The following is a 24,806-nucleotide window of genomic DNA, read 5'->3' as shown; positions in this document are numbered from 1 at the left end:
AGCCTTGGAGGACAGAAAATGAGGTTTTCTCATCAAAATAGTTAATATACCCGCAGCCTAATTTTGATTCAGGGAAAAGGAAAAGCTGCCATGTACTAGAGCTATGTCAAAGGCTGGGGAGATGGACTGAATCGTAAAGAAAATGGATAGGAAGTTTCATTAAAAGTGTGTTATATGGAAATTCCCTGTAAGCCACAATGCTTTGTAAACTCATACCTGCGTTCTAAATATATTTGCATCAGATTTCAAAGAACTACAGCACCAAAGTATTAGGAAGCCTTAGCCAGGCAACAGCAAGCAAGTGATGTGACAGCCAGTTATTTATGTAACTAGAAAGATTGTATACACAAAGACATACAATCCACATTAGCATATCTCACTTTTTCCTTCTATATTCTGAAAAATACCACAGCTAATACATCAATCAGCAGTAGAGTCTGAGGACTTCATTTTCCGCAGTTCACTACAGCTTCCACTTATTAACTCAAAAATGGGCGAGTGTCTTTTTTAATTGGTTTTTTTGTGAGGCTTTTTGGAGGGTTTTCTTTTTTTTTTCTCTGGCAGGGTTTCTTGTGGTTTGAAAGAACCAGCATTCAGATAATACTTGTCTCAGGCTGTGGCAAACCACAGTTAATAGGATCTACTCCATTCTGGTTTTGTGCCTCTCTTCTCTCAGAGGGGGTATTCCCCAAATCACCACTTCAGTAAATCCCAGTCTAAAATTAACTCCATTATTGGATAAATATATCTCCTGAGGAATGCTGCCTTGAAGAGGCAGTCATAACCTAAATTTTTTTGTTGTTGTTGCAGAGGGAACTTGCACAGAACTGAAATGAACTGTGAATTCTCTGACACATACACTGGTACAAAAACATGAGCACCTGACAACAACTGAGTATCCAGAAGAACCTACTTGGTTTCAAAGTAACTTCTGCTCTGTCTGAAGAAGCAGCAAGGAGTTCCAAGAAGCTGCAATACTTTCCAAGAAAAATGCAAAGTGCTAAACTTGAGGGTAGACCTAAATTTTGGATACTCTAAAATATCCTGACACCCTGTTATTACATATGACTCTGTGCTTTAATCTGAGATACATTAAATACAGCACACTGTGTTTCTACAGAGCAAGTCCTTGGCTAGAAATGTGTACAAATTTCTACATCACATTCTCTCTTGGTTGATCAGACCCATTCCTTACTTTCTTCTTCCCCCTTCCATGCTCTAAACAGCTCAGTGGCAGGTGAACTGTGCTTTTCCCAGGACAGAGGTAGCAAAATTGTTGCTGCTATGCCTTTGCAAGATGCTCAGAAAGTGGAAGGGCTGGAGAGGGGCTGAATCTTGCTGAATGAATATGCAGTAAGGGAGGGGGGGAGGGAGGGAGAGCCAATTCTTTTAAACCCTTTAAAAAAAAGCAGGTTGCTATCTAGCTGTCCTTGATGTTTACTCAGTTTATAGCATCCTTTGCCCTAGTTAAAACAATAGGGAGTTTGTTAACTTTTTTATCAAATGCATAACCTACTACTTTATCGCCCTGTATAAACAATTTTAAAAGCAGAAAGCTTATTTTAAAGATTCATTTTTTCAAGCTGCAATTCTGGGAACAAATTCTGAGCACAGAAAGTCAAGAAAAGCTCATGTTGCTTGCACACAAGTCCTGCCAAATACATTCCAGCAGGCCTTTATTTTACATCAGAATTGCATTTTAGCAAAACAATATGTGCCCACCTCTGCCTGGGTTAAAGGCCCTAAGGTGGTCTTTCATAAGAATGCCACCTAATGTCATCTCAACTTCATTTTTATTTCGCTCCAGCCCTTTACCTTTCAAGCAGAATTTCTTTCATCCATACCCAAAACAGTGTTCAATTCAGAAGTCAGATTAAGTATTTTAAAATATCCCATCTAAGAGTAACCACAGGCACATTCTGTGGAACAGAACACCAATATATTTTAAGCACAACATATTTTAAAAAGGAATTCACAAACAGAAAATAAAAGAGCCCCAACACAAGCTAAAACTAAGCCTGACATGGAACAGACTTGTCCCTCTCCCCTACAGAAACAAGCCAGAAAACAAAACATAACAGCCAAGAAGAACAGCAAAGCAAATGCCAGTGTGATCATCATTTTGTTGTGATCAATTTTTTCTCAAATTTAAGGATTTCCGAGACCCAGATGACTTCAGATTGTAAAAAAAATCCGCATGATCAGCATTCAGGAAAAATAATTTCCACTTTCCTTTTAATTTTTTATGTCTAATTAATAATTAATATGAGCACAATTATGTTTATTTCTGCTTCACGTAAGGAAGCCATCACCACAGTTCCTACACATTTTCAAATCTTTAAGTCATTCAATGAACACTTCACAGTGGACCCTGATCTCTTTATATCTCTGGTGGACACTTAAGCCAAGTATGTGCAAATTCTCATTTTCTTGCTGATTTCTTTCATTCCTGGACTTTCTATTAATATAATTCTGCCAGCAGTAATACACACACACAAAAAAAAATAATTCCTAGCATGCAAGCACTGCAAATTGCAGTATAAACCTCCTTCAAGAACCTTCCTCATCTGTCCAGAGCTGTTTAACCATGTGGCTCTTCAGAGCATAGCTTTCTCATCAAGCTCTAAATGGAAAAAAAAAAAAAAAAAGGATTAAGGGCTCTTGAATGGATACTAGAAGTCAAATAAGAAACTGTGGAGGATCATGGAAACTATAGCAACCTTATGGTAGTGTATCTGTTTATAAAAAGAAAATAAACTACAACATTTACACCAGATAAAGCTGGTGCCTACCACCAGCTTCAGATATAAATCATTACAGCAGCTTTGCTCAGGTGATCATAGGGAAGGTTTATTGTCAGTAGTTTCTTGTGATAAAGAAAAACAGTTCTTATCTAGTAAGACAGACATGAAAAAAACAGTTCCTCAGTCTTCATATTAACTCAGAGCTTTGCAAGACTCATCTTTGATAATTGAAGGCACTTCTTTTCTTCAAATAAAGTCAGTGTCATGAACAAATCATTATCACATATAATTTCTGAATAGTCTCGCTTCCAATTCCATTTATCTTAATTTTTTTCTCCTCTGTTTTCAACTGTTATGTCCAGTGGACACTCTAACACCCTTAAGGAGGAGCCATTTTCAAAGAGACATTTCTACTAACAAACAAGTAGTGCAATTGATTTCCATTTCAGTGTTAAGCATTTAATAGTTATCAAGAATAAGCAAACCAAAAGGCAGCCAAACAGATTTTGCTATTTAGGCAGACCCTGAACTACCCTGGGATGTCTTGGGAGCCCACTCAATAGAAGCTTGTCTTGCAAGGGCACAGCATGCTCTGCCAAGAGACTGCACACAGCTGGTTTGGGCCACAAATGTGGGGTTTTGGGTAGCCAGGGGCTGCAGGGGTGCCCTGAGGGGAGGAATCCATGAGCAGCTACAGCCACCTCAGCTGGCTCTGCGGCCAGTGTGCATCCCATGTGTGTGCTGGTTTAGAGGTAAACCAGCAGGGGAAATGAACCCAAGTCAAGAGAATAACAATTTAATAAAATAATACAATAAGTATGATTATACAGACAAACAATTGGTTTTAACCCACAAAACCCAAATGTATAACCCAGCACCCTGGGGCATGAACAGAGTGGTGTTCGTTGGGCCCCCTGAGTCCAAAGGAAAAGGAGAGGGGAAAACCTGTTGGCGAGAGAGGTGGTGCAGTCTGGTCAAGAGTGGTGGTCTCAGTCTGGTTGAGAGTGGTGGTCACAGTCCTTCTCTGGATTCCACAAGTGGTTCAAAAAGTCCCAAAACTCCAAGATTATATATCCTCCAGTTCAGGCAGGAATGCCCAGCACCTCCCTCAGGGCGGGGAGTTCCACAGTGGGTGTGAGGACAGGAGCACCCTCCTGTCTCATGGGCCTCTTAACACCCAGTTTATAGCCTGAGGAGTCAGGCTCTATGGGCAGAGGGTGTAAATGGTCCATTGATAACAGTTTCTGGGCAATGGCATGGAAGGCTATGGAATACACAGCTTTGGGTTACACCCATCCAGTGATGAACTGGTCCCAGCTGTTCTAACTAGGACAATGTCACACACCAAAACCTCCAGCAACCACGTGGTGCCTCTGCTCAACCATGTCTGAAAAAGAGTGGCAGCTGCTGAGAGAGGAGGACAGAGACACGTGGACAGGGACACTGTGGGGCACAGAGGGACATGTGCTGCTCATGGATGCTCTGTGCCAGAGGGAGTGCAGCCCACAGCCAGGATGCCCTGAAGGAACTGTGACTCACCAGTGGCACACACTAGGGTAGGGACACCCCTGGAGAGCCACAGGCCACAGATGATCATCAGCAGCACAAGGATATTTCCAAAGGGACTATGACTGAGAGAGAATATGTGCCAGGGCAAGAACTTCCCCAGAGGGACTGTTACTTGTACATAAACAGCACGGGAGGAAAGGAAAACAGAAAGAAAAGACTGGCAGAAAAAAAACCCCACTAGGTGTACCCTAGTCCCTCAAATTGTGGCTGCTTTGCTCACAGCTGGTCCCTGAATGCAGTCCCACCAGCTCAGGATGCTCTTACAAGAGAGCACGTGAGAGGTACATGAAAGGTGAACCCCACACCAGCTCTTTCTGCACTCTCAAAGATGATGGTTTAGTTTCAGTCCTGGAATTAAGAGTTTCACAAATATTTGTTTCCTCTAAGTGCTATTATATACATCAGTCTCCTGATGTATATAATATATACATTATATATATATATAATATATATATGTATACATATATATAATAGTCTTTCTCCTGAAAAACTATTGAATCTGTAAGTTTATGAAGTGTAAGTCATACAAAATACATGCTGTATGATTTCTTCTCTTTAAGGTAACAAGTAACTGTCGAATAGCACTTGTTTCTAGATAGATAGCAGGCATTAACACTAGTTACTACTTCATAAGTAGTATTCCTACCCCTAAGATGGTATTAAATAATATGCCAGCATGGTGTCAGGTTGAATTATTGGCTGCATTGTCTTTAAGAGACCGTATTAGACCTATATTTGAAGTATTTATTGTCCTCAGAGATCTTCACTGCACCGTGAACAAGGTTACCCCTGGAGTTCTGACTAAATCACATTTTCGCAGCTGCAAAAAAATACCAACAAACTACCACATTTTGCCAACCTAAATTTTCCAATGCATTTTTGTTCAAAATAGTCTACACTCCCCTGCCTCTCATCTGGAACTGCTGTGTAGCACCTGCAGACACTTTTAGAAGCCCACTTATCAAGAGGTGCTCGGCAAGGTCATGCCACAGCTTCAATGGGAAATGAGCTTTTATTTCACTCAGGCTTGGGAAAAGTGCTCCAACCACATTCCCCCCTAGAAGTACAAGTCATGCACTGCTACTTTGAAGTGGGACAGGCTAGACACAGCAGCATTTACAGAAAATATTAAAAAGATGTGGCCAGTGGTAACTTCAGTGTTGCCAGTTTTAAGTAAAGGTAGTTTAAGACACAGGATCTTTCAGAAGTTGTCACATGTAGAGCTCTTTTTAAGCTGAATTGGAATTTTTTACAAACATGATCATTATTTTCCAGTTTCTGTCTGTTAGAAGCAGAACTAGTAACTTTGTAGTGAAAGCTTATGATTTCAGGTTGACACATCACTGAAATAGTCAAGAGAACTAATAACAGAGGCTTCTGCACTCATAATATTTTCCCAGTCCCTCCATCTTTTACAAGCCTCTCAGTGCACTTGTGACATGCTTGCTTAGAAGGAGAGCACCATTCAGATCCCACAAATGCTTCAAAAATGCAGAAGAATGCCCAAAGAAAGGGATAGAACATCCCAGAAAATGGAATTTTTATACCCACAACAGATAGCTCTTCCACTTTATGTGGGACAACTCCTTCTAGGACTTCAAGTCTTTAGGGCCTGAGGAAGGCATGACCTCTTCTTTGGATTACAATACTTAAATTTGTGTGGAAAAAACTGCAGACAGATTATATCAACCCTCTCTGTGCAAAGACTGGTCTATCCATCACTTGGCACAGCAACCCAGCTGTTGACTCCCTGTTCTTAATGGTTTTTTTCTGGAACTGGAATCCAGTAAACAACTTACTTTGCAAGACTGCCATCAATTTTCATCAAAGAAAACAGAACCCTTAGTTAAACTTCAAATGAAATAGAAAGTCGCTTATCTAAGCAACATCAGAGATAAAAACAGACTTCAGATATTTTTGTTACCTGAAATTCCCCTAGAAAACTAAAATAGTGTCCCACCGAAACTTTTCTCAGCTTGTCCACAATATGAGGTATAGATATCTTGAACACCTTCATGTTTGTACGTCTTTTCCTGCAGAATCATCTCTTATTCTGATTAAGTCTCATTATTTGAAAGTTATTTGAGATAAGCAGAGCACAAATAAGCACAACCATGAGTGGAGTTATTTAACAATAGCTACAGAAATTAAATTTACATCTGCTTTAATCAGAATTACCTTTCAAGTGTGAACAAGCTCCTTATTACATTGTTAGAAACAGAGGCTGAATTACAATGATCTGTTTAGAATACAGCTACACAGATATACAAGGAAAAATAACTAAAATGTATTATTTTCAAAAGTACCTTATTAAAGCTTTTAGGTAAAAGTCACTGCCATAATGACACAGAGGACAGGCCACAGAAGAAGCATTTCAAAGCAGCTCCACACCCCTCTACCTGTGTGAAAAATGTATTATAAAGAAAAAGAATAATTACACACACACACCCCCAAGTGGACCATACTTCATGAAAAAGTCATTTTTAGAGTAGAATCAATATGTCTATAGACTAAGACAATAAAATATGATTATGTGAATTTGTTCAAATAAGTAGATACACACAAACATAACCCCTGTCTTAGCATTTAGCAGTCTTCTAAGCAGTAGGAAGGAATAAAAATGCTTCCATTCTGATTACTTTTTTTTTGTCTTAACGTCCTTTTCATGCAAGAAGAGCAACAACAGCTATAACTACTCAGAAGGAGACACACAAATTACATTAGTAAGAAGTGATTCCTGCTGGCATGGCAGTTCCAGAAGCTGCTGTATTGATCCCTTTTGGACTGTCAGCCAGATTTCTTCTCTCTTCTGATATTTTTGAACAACAACTATTGCTTCTTGAAATTATTTTCCTTTGTAGAATTAACGATAGCAGCAGCATAGAAACACATATGTTTTACAAATTAATTGTTACTGCACTTAGCTAACTCATTTGTGTGATCAGACTGGTATGGAAATCACTGGGGTTCTATGTTAGGACCTTGGAAACCATAACAGGGCCACAGCTTGAATGCTGAAGTGCCTAATGAGAATTTTTAAACAGTGGCTGTTGATCACTCCCTGGAGAGAGCAAGAGAACAAGTCAATTCAGTTTGAAAAAAAAAATCTGACTCATGGACTGTGCAGAAATGGGGCCACAAAACTGTTGATGCATAAAAATCAACAGCAAAGAAACTAAGTTAAAATTGTTACAAACATTTTATAGAGGAGCAATGAGGAAAATGAAAAAAAATAAAGAAATGGAATTTGAGGGAATGTAATCAGTCACTTTTCATTCCTTTTCCATTATTTTCTTTTTTTAAAAATTTATTTTGTGTATATTTTATCCTTCAGCTTTTATGTGTGAAATCTGCTGCTGTGGACAGAAGGACATTGCACATCCTCACTTACAACGTGAAAGATGATGGTGTAAAGAAATAATAGTGCATAAATTTGCAAATAAAGATAACACTCCTCTTACATTTACAGACGTGTCAGTTAAAGAACTTGTGTTTTAGATGATATATTAATATATTTTAATTTATTGGTTGACTATAACTAAAGTATATTTAATGTATTTATATTCCCCCTTTTATTCTGTTCTTCACTTTTGCTGATAGTTTTGTGCATAAAGAAATGACTGAAATAGAATCATATGTATAAAGATTACTGAAAATAACAATTGAAATATAAGGAAAGAATAAATAGTTTCATTAAGAAGAAAAAATATTCTGAAGCGGATTGACATCTTTGTTGAAGCAAATAACGTAACTATGATGCAAACAGCAGAAGGAAAAACGGCTTTCTTGTTTAAGATACAAAAGGGGCCATATTTTTGAGCCTTAAGCCAATGATCATCTCTCAGAGCACCAAGTGCAGGATTCGTGCCAACATCCACATGAACTCCAGATCCAAAAGGCTTTCAGGGCTGGGCCTTCCACCTCAGCTCTGGCATGAATTCCACTGGCTGTAGTAGAAGTTTTCATTGTTAACAAACCAAACACATTATTTCCACTGGAGAGGGTTTTAAAGGCCCTCATAGGAGAGCCAGCTGGAAAGCTGTAATCTCTGAAGTTCCTGGCAGAGAGCTCACATGGTGGCCATCAGACACTTTATCTTTAGACTCCTTTTTCTTATTTAAATAATTGCTTAAGGAAGTCTTCACTAAGTGAAAACCGTGGCTTGCTTCATCAGAGTTTGGCACATGCACCATCTCGGTCAGCCACACAATATTAGGAGATAATTAGGCAACACTTATTGTGACAGGAAGAATATTCACCACCTCAACTTCTCAGCCATTTTGAAAGACAGAAGGGTGGACATGGACCATGGATTTGTAGTCCTCAGGACACAAGTGGTCAGGCAAGCTGGTGAAAAAATCAAATATACCTCTTTTTGAGGAAAGGCCTGGGTTCCTAATGGATCCCTCTAGCAAAGAGGCTCAAGAGATGCCTGATATTACTGATGCTACTCTTAATTATACACCAGGAAATAAAAGAAATCTGTTTCAAATGTGTGCTAAAATCAACTCAAAGCTATTAGTCTCCAGCAAAAATATTATACCATCCACAGGTTTCAAGAAGGGAATCCTTAATTGTAGTTAAATGTCAGTGCTGCCATACATAAAAGAGCCATTTGAACTGAATCCATTGCAAAGTACACATCCAGCTCTTTATGAACACAGAAAATAGAAATAGTAGCTGGGAACTACTCTACTTTACTCTACTTACTGACTACTCTATTCTACTACACTTTCTCACAGTATGTTTTTCCTGCACAGGCAAAACCCAGCAGAATACTGAAGGGAGAGAAGAGGAAGGAAGTAAAAAAAGGAATACTATCTAAAGATTTCAAGAAAGTTTTTTTGTTTACCTTGCAAGACACCAGGGCAAGAATCTTAAATAATGAGGTTTAATTTGGCATAAACCACTCATGAGATCACCTCTGCTTTTCTTCACATTCTTCATTTCTTAATCCTCTGATCTGGTTTACACTAATGATAATTAGCTATACTTTCTAAGAGCCTTATCGCTAACAAGATACAAGACAATTCTGTTTGGTCTGTCTGGATTGCAGCATATCTTTGATTTGCTTTTTGACCGTGTCTCATCTATTTAAGTAGTAATTTGCTTCCTCCTAGTTCTTTTTAAGAAAGATTCAAACTAGTGGCACTCAAAGCAAATAAGCAGCATCTCCACATATAATTTACTATCGTGGACATGGAGATGGTCACCTCTGTTTTTCATTTGAAGCACACAGAGTAGGTACCTTCAAAACAGAAATAGATTAAATACAGAGAGTTCTTACTAAATTGGTTCTCTTTATGCCCACTAAAATGTGGGCATTTCAATTAACATTGTTATTTTGTTGTGGAGTAAGTTTGTAACAACTGCTCTCTGTGTAGGGTTGGCATTACAAAACTAAAATATGTCAAACAGAATGGGAGAAATATTTTTTCTCCATATGTCATTATAATCACTAAACTATTAGGGTAGATTTTTAATTACATTTCCATTATCTGTGCTGTGAAACAAAAGTTAAACAATATGCAACACATACTGATACTCAGATACTGCAGCCAGACTTATGAAGATCTCAGTCTGGTAAATAATCTCAAATAATTTTTAAAGGGAGTGAAAAAGCAAAAGTTAGGCAAGTTTTGAAATGGTAATATCTCCTCCCTCAGGGAAAAACAAATGAACAAACAAAACCCACAAAACCACCAATAAAGCAAACCAACCAAACAAAACCCACAAAACAACAATGAAAAAAACCCAAAATCTCAAACCAAACTAAAAACACACACATACAAAAAAAAAAAAAATAGGAAGCAAAAGTGAAGAGAAACAACATCAGGAGACAGAGAACACACACCAGATAGCAAAAATGGAGATGAACCCAGCATTTGCAAAATCGCTTTCGAGGTTATAAATTATTTCCCTTGGTGGTCAGAAGAATCACTCTCATGTTGCTATGACGAAGCACAGCATAAGAAATCCAGGATATTGTGACTCTCAGGAAAAAATGAAAGGGAGACATAAAGGAAAAAAGCTCTTACGGAATCATGGAATGGTTTGTGTTGAAGGGACCTTAAAGATCATCTTGTCCCAAACCTCCTGCCATGGGCAGAGATGCCTTTCACTAGCCCAGGTTGCTCAGAGCCCCATCCAACCTGGCCTTGGACACTGTCAGGGACAGGGAGTCCGCAAGTTCTCTCACTGCCCTCACAGAGAACAATCCATCTTATCTACAGGACAGTACACATTTTTACTCCTTCTTAATTAAGGTTTGAGATTTTTTTAAGTTTGAAAACTACTCATTATTAGCTAGCACTTAGCAGGATGTTTTTACCCTGGAATTGCAAACACTAATTTATTTTCAGCTATAAGTAATAACCACGTTATCTCTAGCAAAACAATACTTAAATAAACAAGAACAACAAATACCCTTGTGCTAAATAAACAGTATATTGTGCAGTAAATTGATAATAACGTGTTGCTTTACAAATAAACACCACATACTTTAGACAGCATTTATGGTTTTGACACAGGTCATACCTCTGTTGTCAGATACTTTGTTCACCTGCTGTAAATAAACGAATTAAGGTTGCATAATTACAGCTGGTATTTTGTTTCACTAGTCAATACAGAACAAATAAATTAACAGACATCCTCACGTAATTATTGCTTTCCCTCTTGAAATGGTAGGAATTTGAATTTCTTACTCACAGCACAAAGTAACCCAACTCTTGATTAATTAAATATTAACTAAGTTTCTCTCTTCAACTGTAAATTGCACTGCAGTGAAGAGAGTGCCTTCCATCCTGAATCATGATTAATAATGCAAATGCACTAATTGATTCTCCTTAAGATAATGAAAAATACATCACGCTGACAAGTGTGTTTTTTAGGTTAACCACATTTTTATATTTGTGAGCGACAAAAAAAAAAAGGAGAAAGATGAGGAAGCTTGCCTGTTCACAGCACACACTGAAGAATTATGTGGTTTTAGTAGCCTTCACTCTTAGTATATCAACAGATATGGATTCTTTCTTCCCACTAAGTTAGTGGAATTTGTATCTATATTTTTGTTAAGTATATATTAATGAAAGGCTTTAAGCTTCAGCTTTCAAAGGGTGACTGCTAATTTTGAGTGTCTCCTTTCAGAGAACACGTCAGTGTACAACTGCCTTTGCCTCTATTCTTTCTCTGTAAAACCAGGGGTGGCAGCAGCACTTGTATTCCAGCAACACTTAAGAATCGCCATCAAAAGCCAGAAACATGCTGTTTGAGGGTTTTAGAGAATGCTTTGGCAGATATCCCAAGCAGAAAGTTGCTGTTCCTCAGTCGTATACTGCTGAAACAAGGTGTTAAGGATATGCTGCTTCAGCCAGTTTAGGGAGGCTGAACAGAATAAATAAAGCAAGGTCTGCAGGCAGTCTCGACTGGCTTAGAAGGAAGGATTACCAGCTCTCCCAGAGAGGCTGGGCTCCTCAAGAGATTTCAGATCAAATTAAGAAAGAACAAGCTTTTTACATACTAGGCACAAGGTCAGCTACGTGCAGACTGACCCAGGGCAGTGTCAGCTGAGTTTGTGACCCCACACTGCCCAGTCCTTTCCATCAGCAGTCTTGTTCCCATCTGTGCTCCCTCTTGGAGGCTGTGGCAGCAGATCCCCTACAGTGGTGTGCCTGCCTCCCCTGCAGGCTCTGATTTCCAGCTGCAATGGCAAGGGCCCTGGTCCAAGCTCTGCTGATGATCAAGTGCTGAGCTGTGCCCCTGAACCCTGCCTAATGTTACTCAAAGGTTTTACTGTAGCTGTAACACAGTGAGGTCATGGCCTGGCCACTTCAGCTTGAAGATGAAGAGCAAAGCCTGTCAAAATTCGGCAGCTCTCTCTGCTTTGCTGTGTCCTGCAGTAGTCAAGGGTAGGCAGCACATTCCCATCAGTACTGCTGAGGGGCCTGCAGAATGCTGCTGCACAACCCACAGTTTTCTTTACGGACTGCTTGTAGAAGAAATGTGTTGGACAGTATAATACATAACTGTTAAGTGAACAAAGAAGCCTGATGAAAACAATAATGGGGAAGTAATACTGCCCAAATTGTTTCAGAATCAGAGAATCACCCAGGTTGGAAAAGACCTTTAAAATCGTTGGGTCCAACTGTGTCTAGCAGAATGTTGAGTTTTACAATTTTCAGAACTTCTTTACTAATTTTTACTAATTTGAATTCAACACCTTTTAAATCAAAGTCTTTGTGAGGACGTACTGAACTGCAAGACTCAACCTGCTTTCTCCTGGTAATATAAAAGCAGTGGGCTTAACGCACAGCATAGGGGATATAAATTTGAATAACATTAACATACAGACGCTGGGACAGTTTGCCAAGAAACTTTGGAGCTAACATAGTCGGAGAGTTTCACAAAGCAGAATAACTTCTGGAGGTCCCCTCAGTCCTGCTCTCTCTGACGAGTCTTTTTCTCTGCCCCCTAAGAAAAGCGCTCTTGTCCTTATAAACTTTCAGCTAACACAATAATCCAAGGGACCACGATACCCTTAAACGACCTACTGTTCTTATTTTAGGGAGAACATGATGCACTCACACGGGCATTTGCACCGCTCAGCGTCCTCTGCTGCTCAACTGCCAAAGCACCGGGAAATTCTACTTTTGCTTGAATAAGGAAACCGGGTCTGGTGTGTGTTTTGTGCGATACAGCAGCTGAGAGCTCCTCGAAAAGTTTTCTCTCTCGGGTACAGCCTTCTGCAGTGTGAGCCCTGATTCGAGGCGGCACGGCCACGTCCCCGCTGCTGCCCGCGCACCATTCCGGGCGAGTCGCGTGTGACTTTCCCGTGTTTTCCGGGCACAAGCCGCATGCTGGCAGCGGCAGAGAGGCGCGCAGCGGTTTCGGCCGCAGGTTTCTCGCTCTTTCCGTCCCAACTCCCTCTTCTCTCCTCGCCCGGAGCCGCTCCCAGGGACGGGGACGGGGACGAGGACGAGGACGGGGACAGGGACGGGGACAGGGACAGGGACGAGCCTCCGCGCTCCCTCCCGGCCCCGTCGCTTCCTCTCCGTCTCGCACCCCCTCCCTCCCGCGGCTTTCCGCGCCAGCTCCGCCTTCCCTTCCCTTCCCTCCCCTCTCCTCCCCGCCGGTGCCATGGCGGGGCCGCGGGCGCTGCCGGTCACGCAGCAGGTCGGGCGGGCGCGGGGCTGCGGGCGGGGGGAGCCGGCGGAGCTGCGGGAGGAGGCTGCCCGCTGCCCGGTGCTGGACCGGGACGGCCGGAGCGTCCCCTTCCAGGCCCTGTACGGGGATCGGAAGGCGATCGTGGTGTTCGTGCGGGTGAGCGGGGTCCGGGCTGGAGGGGAGGGCTGGAGGGGAGCGGGGGGAACGCACCGAGCGGGTCAGCGCTGCTCCCGCGGTCCATCCGCGCCTTGGTGGTAAAGTGATAACACTGTTTACCAGAAAGGAAACACTTCTTCAGCCGCGCTTTTAGGGAAACAAGTATCGCGTTCCCCTGATTTCCCAGCTGTTGAGCCAGCTATCGCATTGCTGCGATATCTAGAGATAAAAATATTAGCAAGGCCGCGGGCCCAGCGTCCTTGTTCGTGCTTGGATTAAACCAGTATCCTAATCCAAATGTGGTGACTTCAAAGAACTGGAATCTTTCTCATTCCTGGTTCCTGTTCACCTCCAAAGTGTCGTGTGCCCCAAATCAGTAATCTGCTGCTTCATTGCTATGCAATTACATCTGTTTCTGATACTTCCAATTGGCTGTGTTGCAGAATTTTTTGTGTTACACCTGTAAGGAATATGTAGAAGATCTGGCAAAAGTTCCCAAGGCATTTTTACAAGTAAGTATTCTACCCTTAATATGTATGTGGGGTTGCTGCAACCAAGCTGATTTGTTATGTCCAGCTACAGGCTTGCATGAGGCTTCTAGGAATAAAAAAGTGGGTCAGAAGAAGCACTTTCACTGTTTGCTACAACAGCAATAATGAATCTGCCTAGGAGACACAGGAAAGGATTTATGGCACTACACGCTCTGTTGCAGCAGCATTATTTCTCCCTGCCCTATTAGCTTGGTACTCTTTTTACTGCTGTGTTAGAACAGCTAGACAACATTTGACAGGCATTCCTTCTGGTATTAGTAGTGCCATGGACAGCTGTCTTCTCCTGACAACTAACTACTGCCCTTTCCATTATGCCGGCAGGGCTGACTGATGGTTGTGCGTGGAACAAGATCAGAAAATTGATCTGGATTAAAACCAGTATCTTTCCCTATGGTTATTTGTAAGCTGCATCAGTGGTGTGACCTGTTCTCTGGGCAGCTGCACAAACAGGAATGACACAATGACAGAAAGGAGGAGTGTGCAGGGGTTGCTGTGGACAGGTATTTGCTGGGTAGTGGGAGACACCGGAGAAGACAATGATCTCCTGCTAAATGTGGAAGGTCAATCTGTCTCTTCCAGACTGATGATTGAAATTCTGTCATATTTTACTCCCAACAGCAGCACAGTCAGTGACAGAGACTCAGGTCATTGCTGACAGCAAGTTCATCTAAATCCATCTGAGATGGACTAAGAACTTGAGGATAAAAAGGGGAAATGTCTTTGGCAGCTTCTCTTCTCAGGACAGATATTTCTGAACTGTTCGACCAGTGTTACTTGAAGTGACATTTTCTTAATTTGACTCCTCAAATAAATATAGATAGAGAATCAAAATCTGTCCATGCTTTTCTTAGTGTGAGTGTTTTGTTTTTAGGAGGGCTTCTTTTCATAACAACCAAAATGATTCTATATGGGAAAGGCAAGTATTACACGCTAATGAAACTACCTTATATTTTATTAACTGTTTTTACTGGCATCTAAATGAACTCAAGTTTTGGCCTCTATTTTAGGCTCAGGCCTAATGTTGCACCTGCAAGAGACAGCAGTATGTGTGAATGCAAGTTATATCTATTAATGTGTGTCTCTATATGTAAATCACAGATATTTGGGCACCAATATTTCCATGCTGCTTCTTTAGAGGTAGGTGCAACTGCGTGGAAATTTTGAATTTCCAAAATTATAGCATGTTGCAATCAATTGCAATCAATCAGAAATACAATGCTACCAATGCTACAGGAAACTCAAAGTTTACACATCTATAATTTAAAGGTTCTCTTTAGAAATAATTTATCACTTAATAAATTAATGTTGCTTCTGACTGTGGGTGATAGCCAGGGTGAAGTCTCCAAACATGTAAGTGATTTTAATTTCCAATAATTTTAACTCAGTGCACTGTGATTATTAACTCAGGACGCCAGATTCTGCTAATGCTTCGAAGTCATGCAGAAACACTTGAGCTCCTCTTTACAACTTCAATACCCTTGTTCTGTTCTAGGAAGCAAATGTGAGGCTTATAGTTATTGGGCAGTCATCTTATCACCACATCAAGGTAAATAAAATAGTCATTGAAGATAACCTCTCTTGTGTCTTAATGGTCTGTATTGAGGGATTTGCTCTGTTTGAAAAGATGGTCTTTTGCAACTACAGAAAAAAAGGATGGTATTCATGAGGCAATTCTAATTTACATGAGTAAAGCAAATAACTAAAACTTTCAATTTAAAAACCACCAGGTTTTTAAGAAACATCTTTTTCTTTCTAAGAAACATCTTTTCTTGATTTCACTGGATTTTTTTTTAATAAAAGCTGTTTTAATAAAGGCTGAAAATTTTTGGCCTTTAATTTAACATGACAAATACACAGCTTCCAAATAAGAGGGGGAAGGGTGGAGTTGGCATGGTATCCGTACTTTTTCTGTTGTCAGCAGACCCTAACCAGTTACTGCCTTAACCTTAAAAATATTTTGTGTGTGTGTGTATCCATATATTTTGCAGCCCTTTTGCAGTTTAACTGGGTATACACATGAAATGTATGTAGATCCACAAAGGGAAATTTATAAAACGCTTGGCATGAAAAGAGGTGAAGGTAATAACATATCAGGTAAGAATAATTTTCTCACCTTATTTGGACTTACACAAACAAAACATGAATGCTCTGATAAAATAGTATGATTGCAATGTAAATAGAAAGTGAGTTGCCCATTAGATTGTCTCTTGTGAAAATACTGGTAATCAGGAATCTCTAAACTATTCGTAGCAGCTGTTCAGTGCTCTTGTTCCTTACATACTTTTGTGTTTATAGATAATAATATTTGGTGGTTTTGTTTAGTGCGGAGCCCTCATGTGAAATCAAACACACTTCTGGGAAGCATCAGGAGTATATGGAGAGCAATGACTGGCCCGGCTTTTGATTTCCAAGGAGACCCTGCTCAGCAGGGAGGAGCTTTGATCATAGGCCCAGGTGAGCTGCTGTGTTTTGTGTGAGAGTTGCAGCTCTCTCCTTCATCTGTCTGCTGCCAGCTCGCCTGCTGTCCCTGTGGATTCAGAGGAGACAGCCTTGTGTGCAACTGTGTGATTTTTGTGGCATGAAGGAATCTGCAAAGTGTCATTGCCTAGTCCCAGCTCCCACAGAGGTGGCACAAAGCTCATCACAGTCCTGCAAAAATTGATTGGAGTGCTGATGGAACAACTGCCTCAAAATTTGGAGGGTTTTTTTGACATCATGGTGTTTACCTACAGTCTGTTTTCACATTTGATTCGAGGCATCTGATGTTGTTTAGTAGAGGAGTAGTGCATGAAGGGGGAGCTGCAACATGACAGTCATCACATTGGGAAGAATTCCTTTCCAGAGAGGGTAATTAGCCATTGGAATGGGCTGCCCAGGGAAGTGGTGGATTCTCCGTCCCTGGAGGTTTTTAAGATGAGACTGGATGTGGCATCAGTGCCATGGGCTGGGAACCACAGCGGGGTTGGATCAAGGGTTGGACTTGATGATCTCGGAGGTCCCTTCCAATCCAGCTGATTCAGTGATTCTATGATTCTGTGATTAGGAAACATCATGCTACAGCAGATTTAAACTAGTTAGGTGTCTCAATGTTCATTGCTTCTTTAACATAATTAAAAAAAATTTTTTTCATTGTTTAAAATACAGTATATTGTGCAATCTACAGATCTAGTACACATTTGTACAAGAACTAGTAGGAGGTCAGAATGTTGCTTTGATTTGCTTACATATTTGAATAAATAAATATTTTGTTTAGTAATTCACATGTTATTCTCATTCCTTTCCAGGCAATGAAGTTCATTTTTTGCACCTCGATAAAAACAGGCTGGATCATGTTCCCATTAATACAATTTTGCAGCTGGCAGGAGTTAAAACAGTGAATTTCTCAAACAAACCCCAGATCATTGACATATGACACTGACATAATATATACTTTTTTTTAAACTTATGCTCTACAGGAACAATTCTCCAGTGAATTCCAACAAGCATTGGTAATGTTATGTCTTTGTAGGACATCTGAAACCTTATCTAGAAAATCAGAGCACAGAATAAACTACCTGGCACTGAAGATGGACACAAAAGTGTTATTCCCATTGAGTACAAGATAATAAAAACTAAAACACAACTGAGGCTGATTGCAAAAAATCCTGGAGATTATTATTGTCTCATGAAACAATCTTGCTAATATATTTTAAAAATCATTGTTCCAGATGCGGTAAACTCAAAAATCTGATTTTGGTCAGGAAGAACATGCCTTCAGCAGATCAACACTGTCTTTCAATCCAATACTTCTCAGCACTGTTTTAAAGCTTCAAGCACCGTATGACAATCTTGTATTAAAATATACCCTGAAAAGTCACAGTGTTGAATACTGGGACTTAAGCTTATACCTACTTTTGCATCTGACACTGGCAGACACTATGAAATACATTTCATAATTTTAAATAAATATTTTAAATACATCATCCATTGTCTGCAATTCTTCTTTGTGTCATACAAAAATGTGGGTCTGTAAGACCAGGAAGAAGTGTGTCTTAAACATACATCTGATCAGGTTTTGGAGTAAGCTATAGTCAACTACGTGTTTTCCTAGGAATATTTACAGCAGAATGTTCTTCCTCTGGATGTATGTACTTTCTCTCAGAGTGAGAGGTCTCAGAATAAATTCTCCTTATTTATTTGTGTCTTAGACAACTGAACTAAGGACAACAGCAGTTTGGGTTGCAGTTCTGTCAGATTTCATATTATCCATTTTTCTAGAAATGTTTATGTTCAAAGTCTATTGCTTTCATTAAAGTAGATGTGCCCTCTTTCATCCACCAGCCACTTCTTTTTAGCAATTTGAAGACAAAAAACCGTCTGAGATTTATGGAGGAGCATATCCTCCTCTGCAGTTTCTGATCTTTGGCCTTCTGTAAAATGCTGCTATATAAACTTAACTGAAAATTCTCTCCCCTTTTAAGCTTTAATGCAATTTTAAAATGGCATTTTGTGAAGAGGTTTGTTCCTACATCCATTAAGGTCACTGGGAGGCCCAGAGCAGGCTCTGGAAAGAAAGCACGTGAAATTAAATGCAGAGTTCCTTGATGAATAAGAAAAAGCTTGCTTAAGAAACATACTGAGCAATGTAATTCTATTAAAGGTACTATGCCTTAGCAAGTTATTAATTACATCCACATTTTGATACAATGTGGTTCTGAAGAGAAAGATTGATGAATATTCAGTTTCTTTGTAGTGCTTCCACTCTGCTTCATTCACTTGATAATCACAGCCAGGGACACTGACTCTAGTTCCACTTTGGTTTTGCAATCATTTCACTCTCTTGGGTGCTTTTGATTTTAAAGGAAGTTTTTGGCTAGCTGTTTTCCTGCTTGTTTTTAGTAAAATTAACATACAATGGTGATAGTTCTATTGCTGCTAATAAATACATTTAACAATACTAGCTATAGCTAAAAGAATGGTGGACTATTAAAAGGGCATGGAATGAAGTTGTAGTTTGACAGCTCTGTAAGTTGAAGTCATCCACCCTCACCATTTCAACTGTGACAGGAACCACATCACAGCCTCTGTATTATCCCAGCAAAATCACTTCTTCAGAAAGACTCACAAAGTGCAGACAAATGAGAAGAGGCAAGAAGACAGAGAGGAGGATTCGGTAGAAGAGAATCATGGTATATACAGGCCCTGCATTTTGCATCTGTCTGGCCACAGCTTCACTAAGTTCACTGCAAGACAATGACTCCCATGTGCATAATGAATTGGAACAATGATGGTGACATGAATTGTTTTTCGATGTATCAGCAGAATTTTAGGTCTCTGGTGTTATTTAGCAAGAATATTTTAAGAAACGTAAGGCACTGGAAGGTGGAAGCCAATAGGTGATAAACACTGATCACACACTCAGCGGAACACTTCAGCAAGGGCTTTCTTCCACCAAGGCCAATTAGAGGGAGGAGGGAAGGGAGCAGTTTTCAGAAGTTCTTTTAACTACTAGCTTGATCTATTGCAACACCTATTTCAAATAACTGTGTGTTTTCAAGTATCACTGTGTCTTAAGAAGCAGATTTAAACCCAGCTATTTTAATCTTCCACTTCAGCCCAGAAGGCTGCATGTCCCAGACTGGCTTTACAGCATCATGTCCTTGGGGACTCTCTTTCGGTGCTCGGGGCACCTGGAAGGCTGCGAAGCCCCAGGACAGGCAGCGGGCCGCGCTATGGCCGCACCGGCGGGAGCGGACCCGCAGCGCAGGGGGGTCCCCGCTGTGCCGGTCCCGCCGTGACCCCGCACAGCAGCGCCCGGAGGGGCCGAGGTGGCGCTCGGGGGTCGGCCCGGGCCCCCCGGCCCACCTGTTACCGCGGCCCCGCCGCCAGCGCCGCGCGGACACAACGGGGGGCGGCCGGCGGGGCTGAGGCGGGCGGGGCCGAGCCGAGCCGGGCGGGCACGGAGCGGGCCGGGCGGGGCCGAGCCGAGCCGGGCGGGCACGGAGCGGGCCGGGCGGGGCCGAGCCGAGCCGGGCGGGCACGGAGCGGGCCGGGCGGGGCCGAGCCGAGCCGGGCGGGCACGGAGCGGGCCGGGCGGGGCCGAGCCGGGCGGGAGCGGGCGGTGCCCGCGGGCCGCGTCAGCCGCTCGGGGTCCCTGCGCTGCCTCGCTCCCCGCGGCATGAGGGGCCCCGCCGCGGCGCGGCCGCCGCCGCCATGAAGCGGAAGAGCTGGGCCGAGGCGCGGCGCCGCGCAGCCCCGGCGCCGCCCGCGCTCAAAAGGACCCGGGGCGCGGCACCGCGGGCGGCGGCGGCTGAGGGGCAGCGTCGGCAGCTGCTCCCGGGCGGGCCGGAGATCTGCGTGAGGATCGCGGGTGAGGGCGGGGTGCCGGGCGCGCGGGGCGGCGGAGGGGGGTGTCCCGTCCCGTCCCGTCCCGTCCCGTCCCGCCGGCCCCGGGGGTGTCCCGCCGTCCCGCTGTCCTGTCCCGCCGCAGCGGTTCTCGGGGACCCCCGGCAGCCTCAGCCCCGCGCGGGGGGCCGGGTGTCCCAGCCGGGTCTGTGCCGTGTCACACCGCGGGCGCTGCTCTCGAAAACTGCGCGGCTCGCCCGGCGGGATGAATGATCTGGCAGTGCCGAGCACCCATTGCCTGCCCTGCGCTGCCGTGTTCGGCTTGGCAGAGTGAACGGAAAACAACGATAAACACGTTTCTGTCCGTTCGACACGTTGTGGGGTGGGAAAAAAGTAACGCGTTTCTCCCTGTATTGGGATGTGTATATATATGTGTGTGTGTATATATATATATACACATACATATATATATATACATGTAGAAATCTTTCCCTGATGTCGTGCTTGCTGGCCAATGGGTAAAATAATGGGCAAAACGTCCCACCTCTTCTTGACACGGGAGTGCCAGCAGGTTTATCTGGAGAGTCAAAATAGCTGGGTTTAAATCAGTCAGGTTTGCTCAGTCCCTCCTTTTTGTAACCCAAGGCGCCGAGCCGTGCTTTGTTTTGGCACAGGGACCTGCCTGTTTTAAGGAGCCTGCTGGAGCGCGGCCGGAACAGTTCTGTATTCAGATTTGAGTCTCCCCGGCTAAAAGACGACCTTGAGTTTAGTTTGCCTGAAAGCAACAATAACAACAACAACAAAAAAGCAACAACAACAACAATAACAAATCGCTTTCTAAGTCGAGTCAGAATGTGAGAGCGGTAGTGTATTTACAACTTCTCATAAAAAGCAAGAGATAAACCTCTCAGCACATCTTTTGGAGGGACAGGGGAAATATCTGTGGACAGAGCAAGGAGAAATGTAAAGAGCAAACATGGAGAAAAGGCACCAGTGTACCTTTTCTTTCTGTGCCAAGAAACAGGGCTCCTTAAATTACCTAATGTGTCTTCTAGGTAACAGCACGTTTAGAAAACCATAAGATCTTGTTTTGAAAATTGGGTATAGTGATGTGGGAAGAATGTAAACTCCCAAAGCTTCCTAGAATCTTCTTTTTAAAAAGCTTTGATACTGTTAGGGAGTAAAATCCTAAATACTCCAGCCTAAAATACAGCAATTTAGGCCTAATCTTCCCAGAGAAACATGATGGTGTACTTATCTGCAGAACGCTAAGGCTACAATAACTCCAAATGTGTATTTTTTGCTATAACTGCAACCATTTATATAGGAAATGGTGATGGTACAGTTCTAAGGTTGAGTGTAGAAACCCCTCATTTGACAGATGATGATTTTTTGATATCAGGTAATTTCAGTACCTGGATTACCGTGCAGGCCTGGCCAGCTCACATCTCCAGCAAACAGGTCTCTAACCATTGTCATGCAGCAATTGCTTGCATCTGATAATGTGTGTCTGACATCAACAGGCCCATTAAATTACTATATTTTCTCCTTCAAAGAAATGCTCACCCTTTTAAATACAGTAGAGCAACTAGGTTTTGACTTGTGTTTTTTCAGTGGGATTTCACCATGTTTAGCAGCACCCAGTATAACAAATTTGATTAAAGTGCACTAGACTATTATATCTAATAATACTTCATTTTGTCTTGATCTTGCTGTGCACAGTGGCTACTCTTTACAAGCTTCTATCAATGAAAATATTGTCTAATTTTTAGTTCACTGCCATGTCGTGTGTTTTTTTTTAAATAGAAATCTTAAAAGAATAAGCTAACAGGCTTATCTTTTTATTCATCTGTTTTAAAGTTATGTCAAATTTTGAACTATCAGTTCTGCCTTTTTACAATGCAGTTCTGAGAAATTTGTAACTAGTTTTGGACTGGAGACAGATAAGGTCTTATTCTTAAAAGTGAACATTCTGGTAAATATTTGAACTACTGTAAAGATGCAGAGATCTGTGTTAGCTTATCTACTTACAGAAATAGTCCCAAACTTATTAAGAACACTGCAAGCTACCCTCATTTTCATCTTTGCAAAAGATAGAGGCAGAACATAAACCCAAATTGCTGTAAACTTTCCTTGTGTGATGTTACTTTCATAAACAGCAAAGTTTCTAATCCATTATTTGCATGAATTTTATACTGAAAATACTTACAGTAATTATTGCATTTCTTTATTTTTTAGTGAGTTGTATTAATCAGCCATTATTCGTCATAATAATTATTAATCAGAATCACCTAAATATTTTTGTTTACTAATTAGACTTCTTCAAGAAAGCTGTTCTTTTAAAAATTGTTTTTGTTTGGTCTGTTAAGCTGCATGGTAAGCTTTATCATTCTCTCTTTGCCAACTAATGTGTGAGACTTGCTGGTATTAATTACAATTGCTGGAAGTGAGTGCATTTCTTCTGTTTATTAGAAGTGTCTTCCCATGTCCTTCTGATCTCTGAGAGAAGTAATTTATATAATCTAAAGAAAATGTAACAGTCCTGTGTGAGATGCTTGAAAGCTATTAGTTTCCTTTCCTTGTCTGCTTTTCTTTGTCATTGCTCTGATTTTATAAGTAACACTGTAAAGAAGAGGTGGAATTATAATGTATAAACCTCAGGCAAAAGCTGTGTGTTTCTATTTCCCGTGGTTAATTCTAAAATGAAGTAACAACAATAATTATACATGGCATAAAATTTTACGTAATACAGCATTACAGGGCATTTCCTGACATTTGTTTGTCTTCCTGCTGAATATATACATCCAGTTTGTGTACAGTGAGAAACAAACAACTTAAAGGATCCTCTAAGCTGCACTGTACATGCCTATTTGTCTTTTCTCCACTGTGAATCATTTTGCTTACACTGTCACTTGGATCTGATAGTGAAATACTCAATTTAATATATTCATTGATTTTTTGGTTTTGTGTTGTTTTTTGGTTTGTTTTTTTTTTTTCAAACCATTGAGTTGTCTTTTTCCCCTATTGCTGACTTGTCATGATAAACTTAGTGTCTTATGTAGAAAACTATTTTTTTGAATGCTAAGGACTCTTCTAAAAAGTATCATTAAGCTTACAACATTTTGACTATCAACACTTCCAATTAGTTTTTATTATGCAACTATCTTAGTACAAAAGCTGTTTACTCTTTCATCAGTATGACCTCACTTTCCTGTTAGTCCTTCTCAAAATTGAGACTTTAAATACGTGTTTGAGGCTTTTAGTGTCTAATTCAGAACTGAAAGTGCATGGATACATAGTCTTGTGTGCCAATCAAGAGCAGCAGAGTGCCAGGACTCTATTTTAGTAAGGTAGCAGTGTTGTTGATCATTCATGACATAGCCCTTAAAGTAATTCTTTCATGGTTTTCTGTTAAATAAAAAGTTCCTTTAGCTTTTCAGTGTGCTTTCATTTTCTTTTTCAGAGTTCAGGCTGTTGTTCTAATTGCCAACTCTGTCATCACCTAAATTTGAAATATCATAGTGATGACTGAATTAATATTAGAAAAGACTAAAAAGAGAATCTTAAACAATTTTGCTTTTTGTCTTGACATTGCTACAAAATTTGTCTTTCATATTTTCTGATATATCTTTTATGTGTTGACTTTTAAGTGAAACACAACAAAATTCCATATACCAACTCTAGATCTAGAAATACACTTCTCTTCCTGTAGTAAATAACTCTTTGGTTACATTCCTGGTAGTTCAAAACAGACTAACATTGGGGTTTGTTGTACTGTTAGTCTCTGAATTTCTCATCTAAGGCATCTGTTTAACAACAGAGCTGTGGCACTTCTTTTTTTTTTAATGAAATAACCTTTGCTGATCATATGCAGACTTGTCCTGCCACTAGTGTCTGTTCAGTATTTAGTTGTCTCATCACAGAATTGTTTAGATTGGAAGAGACCCTTAAGGTCCTCAAGGTGACTCTTGAATTACTGACATTTCTTCCTTGAAGGCCTGTGCAGCAGAACCTGAGAAACATCAGGCTTATTGAGAGTAAAAGGAAGGAGATTATTTTTTCATCTCTAAATTCACATTAACCTGATTTTGAAGTAGCTCTCAGTTCTCTACACTGCAATCAGCTTGTGTAGACATGCCTGTGCTACCTTTAGTCTCACTAGTTGAGGTACCAGCAGTCACACAGCTGTCATAGCCTAGTCCTCTGTTAGGGGTGTGTTGGCTCATTTTGTTGTACATTAGACGCTTACTCAAATTAATTTATGTATTTTAACTGTTTTGTTATATAAGGCTAACAAAAT

At 41.1% G+C, this 24,806-nt stretch overlaps 2 protein-coding genes and 1 long non-coding RNA gene across 10 annotated transcripts in view; 2 read left to right on the top strand and 1 right to left on the bottom strand.

Moving 5' to 3' along the window:
- Window positions 1-2,299: 2,299 nt before the first annotated feature.
- On the bottom strand, window positions 2,300-13,095 carry LOC108500344. 2 transcript variants are annotated; one of them, XR_001875837.1, is made up of 6 exons: window positions 12,897-13,095; window positions 10,815-10,878; window positions 10,168-10,306; window positions 9,503-9,561; window positions 6,620-6,712; window positions 2,300-2,623 (listed from the first exon to the last, which is right to left on the bottom strand). It is a non-coding gene; the product is annotated as an uncharacterized LOC108500344 (long non-coding RNA). The 2 variants fall into 2 exon arrangements; XR_001875838.1 differs by lacking the exon at window positions 10,815-10,878.
- Window positions 13,096-13,448: 353 nt separating this feature from the next.
- AAED1 (AhpC/TSA antioxidant enzyme domain containing 1) lies at window positions 13,449-18,144 on the top strand. The gene is made up of 6 exons (XM_017821122.1): window positions 13,449-13,631; window positions 14,075-14,143; window positions 15,675-15,728; window positions 16,171-16,276; window positions 16,505-16,636; window positions 17,467-18,144. The coding sequence occupies exons 1-6, from the start codon at window positions 13,449-13,451 to the stop codon at window positions 17,592-17,594; spliced, it is 672 nt and encodes a 223-aa protein (XP_017676611.1). The 3' UTR covers window positions 17,595-18,144.
- A 2,230-nt stretch (window positions 18,145-20,374) lies between these two features.
- Window positions 20,375-24,806, top strand: part of CDC14B (cell division cycle 14B) — a 41,086-nt gene continuing 36,654 nt past the window's right edge. For 6 of the 7 annotated variants that reach the window (XM_017821137.1, XM_017821133.1, XM_017821132.1 and 3 more), the window contains exon 1: window positions 20,375-20,531. In XM_017821137.1, coding sequence (XP_017676626.1) covers window positions 20,375-20,531 — 157 coding nt within the window. Of the gene's footprint in view, window positions 20,532-20,894; window positions 21,025-24,806 lie in introns of those variants that run through there. The other variant, XM_017821139.1, reaches the window with a different exon arrangement.

The sequence above is a fragment of the Lepidothrix coronata genome, unplaced genomic scaffold, assembly GCF_001604755.1.
Source record: "Lepidothrix coronata isolate B3197 unplaced genomic scaffold, Lepidothrix_coronata-1.0 Scaffold89, whole genome shotgun sequence".
Classification (NCBI taxonomy): Eukaryota; Metazoa; Chordata; class Aves; order Passeriformes; family Pipridae; genus Lepidothrix; species Lepidothrix coronata.
Note: the sequence above shows the minus strand (reverse complement) of the source record. Positions and strands in the feature narration are given on the sequence as shown.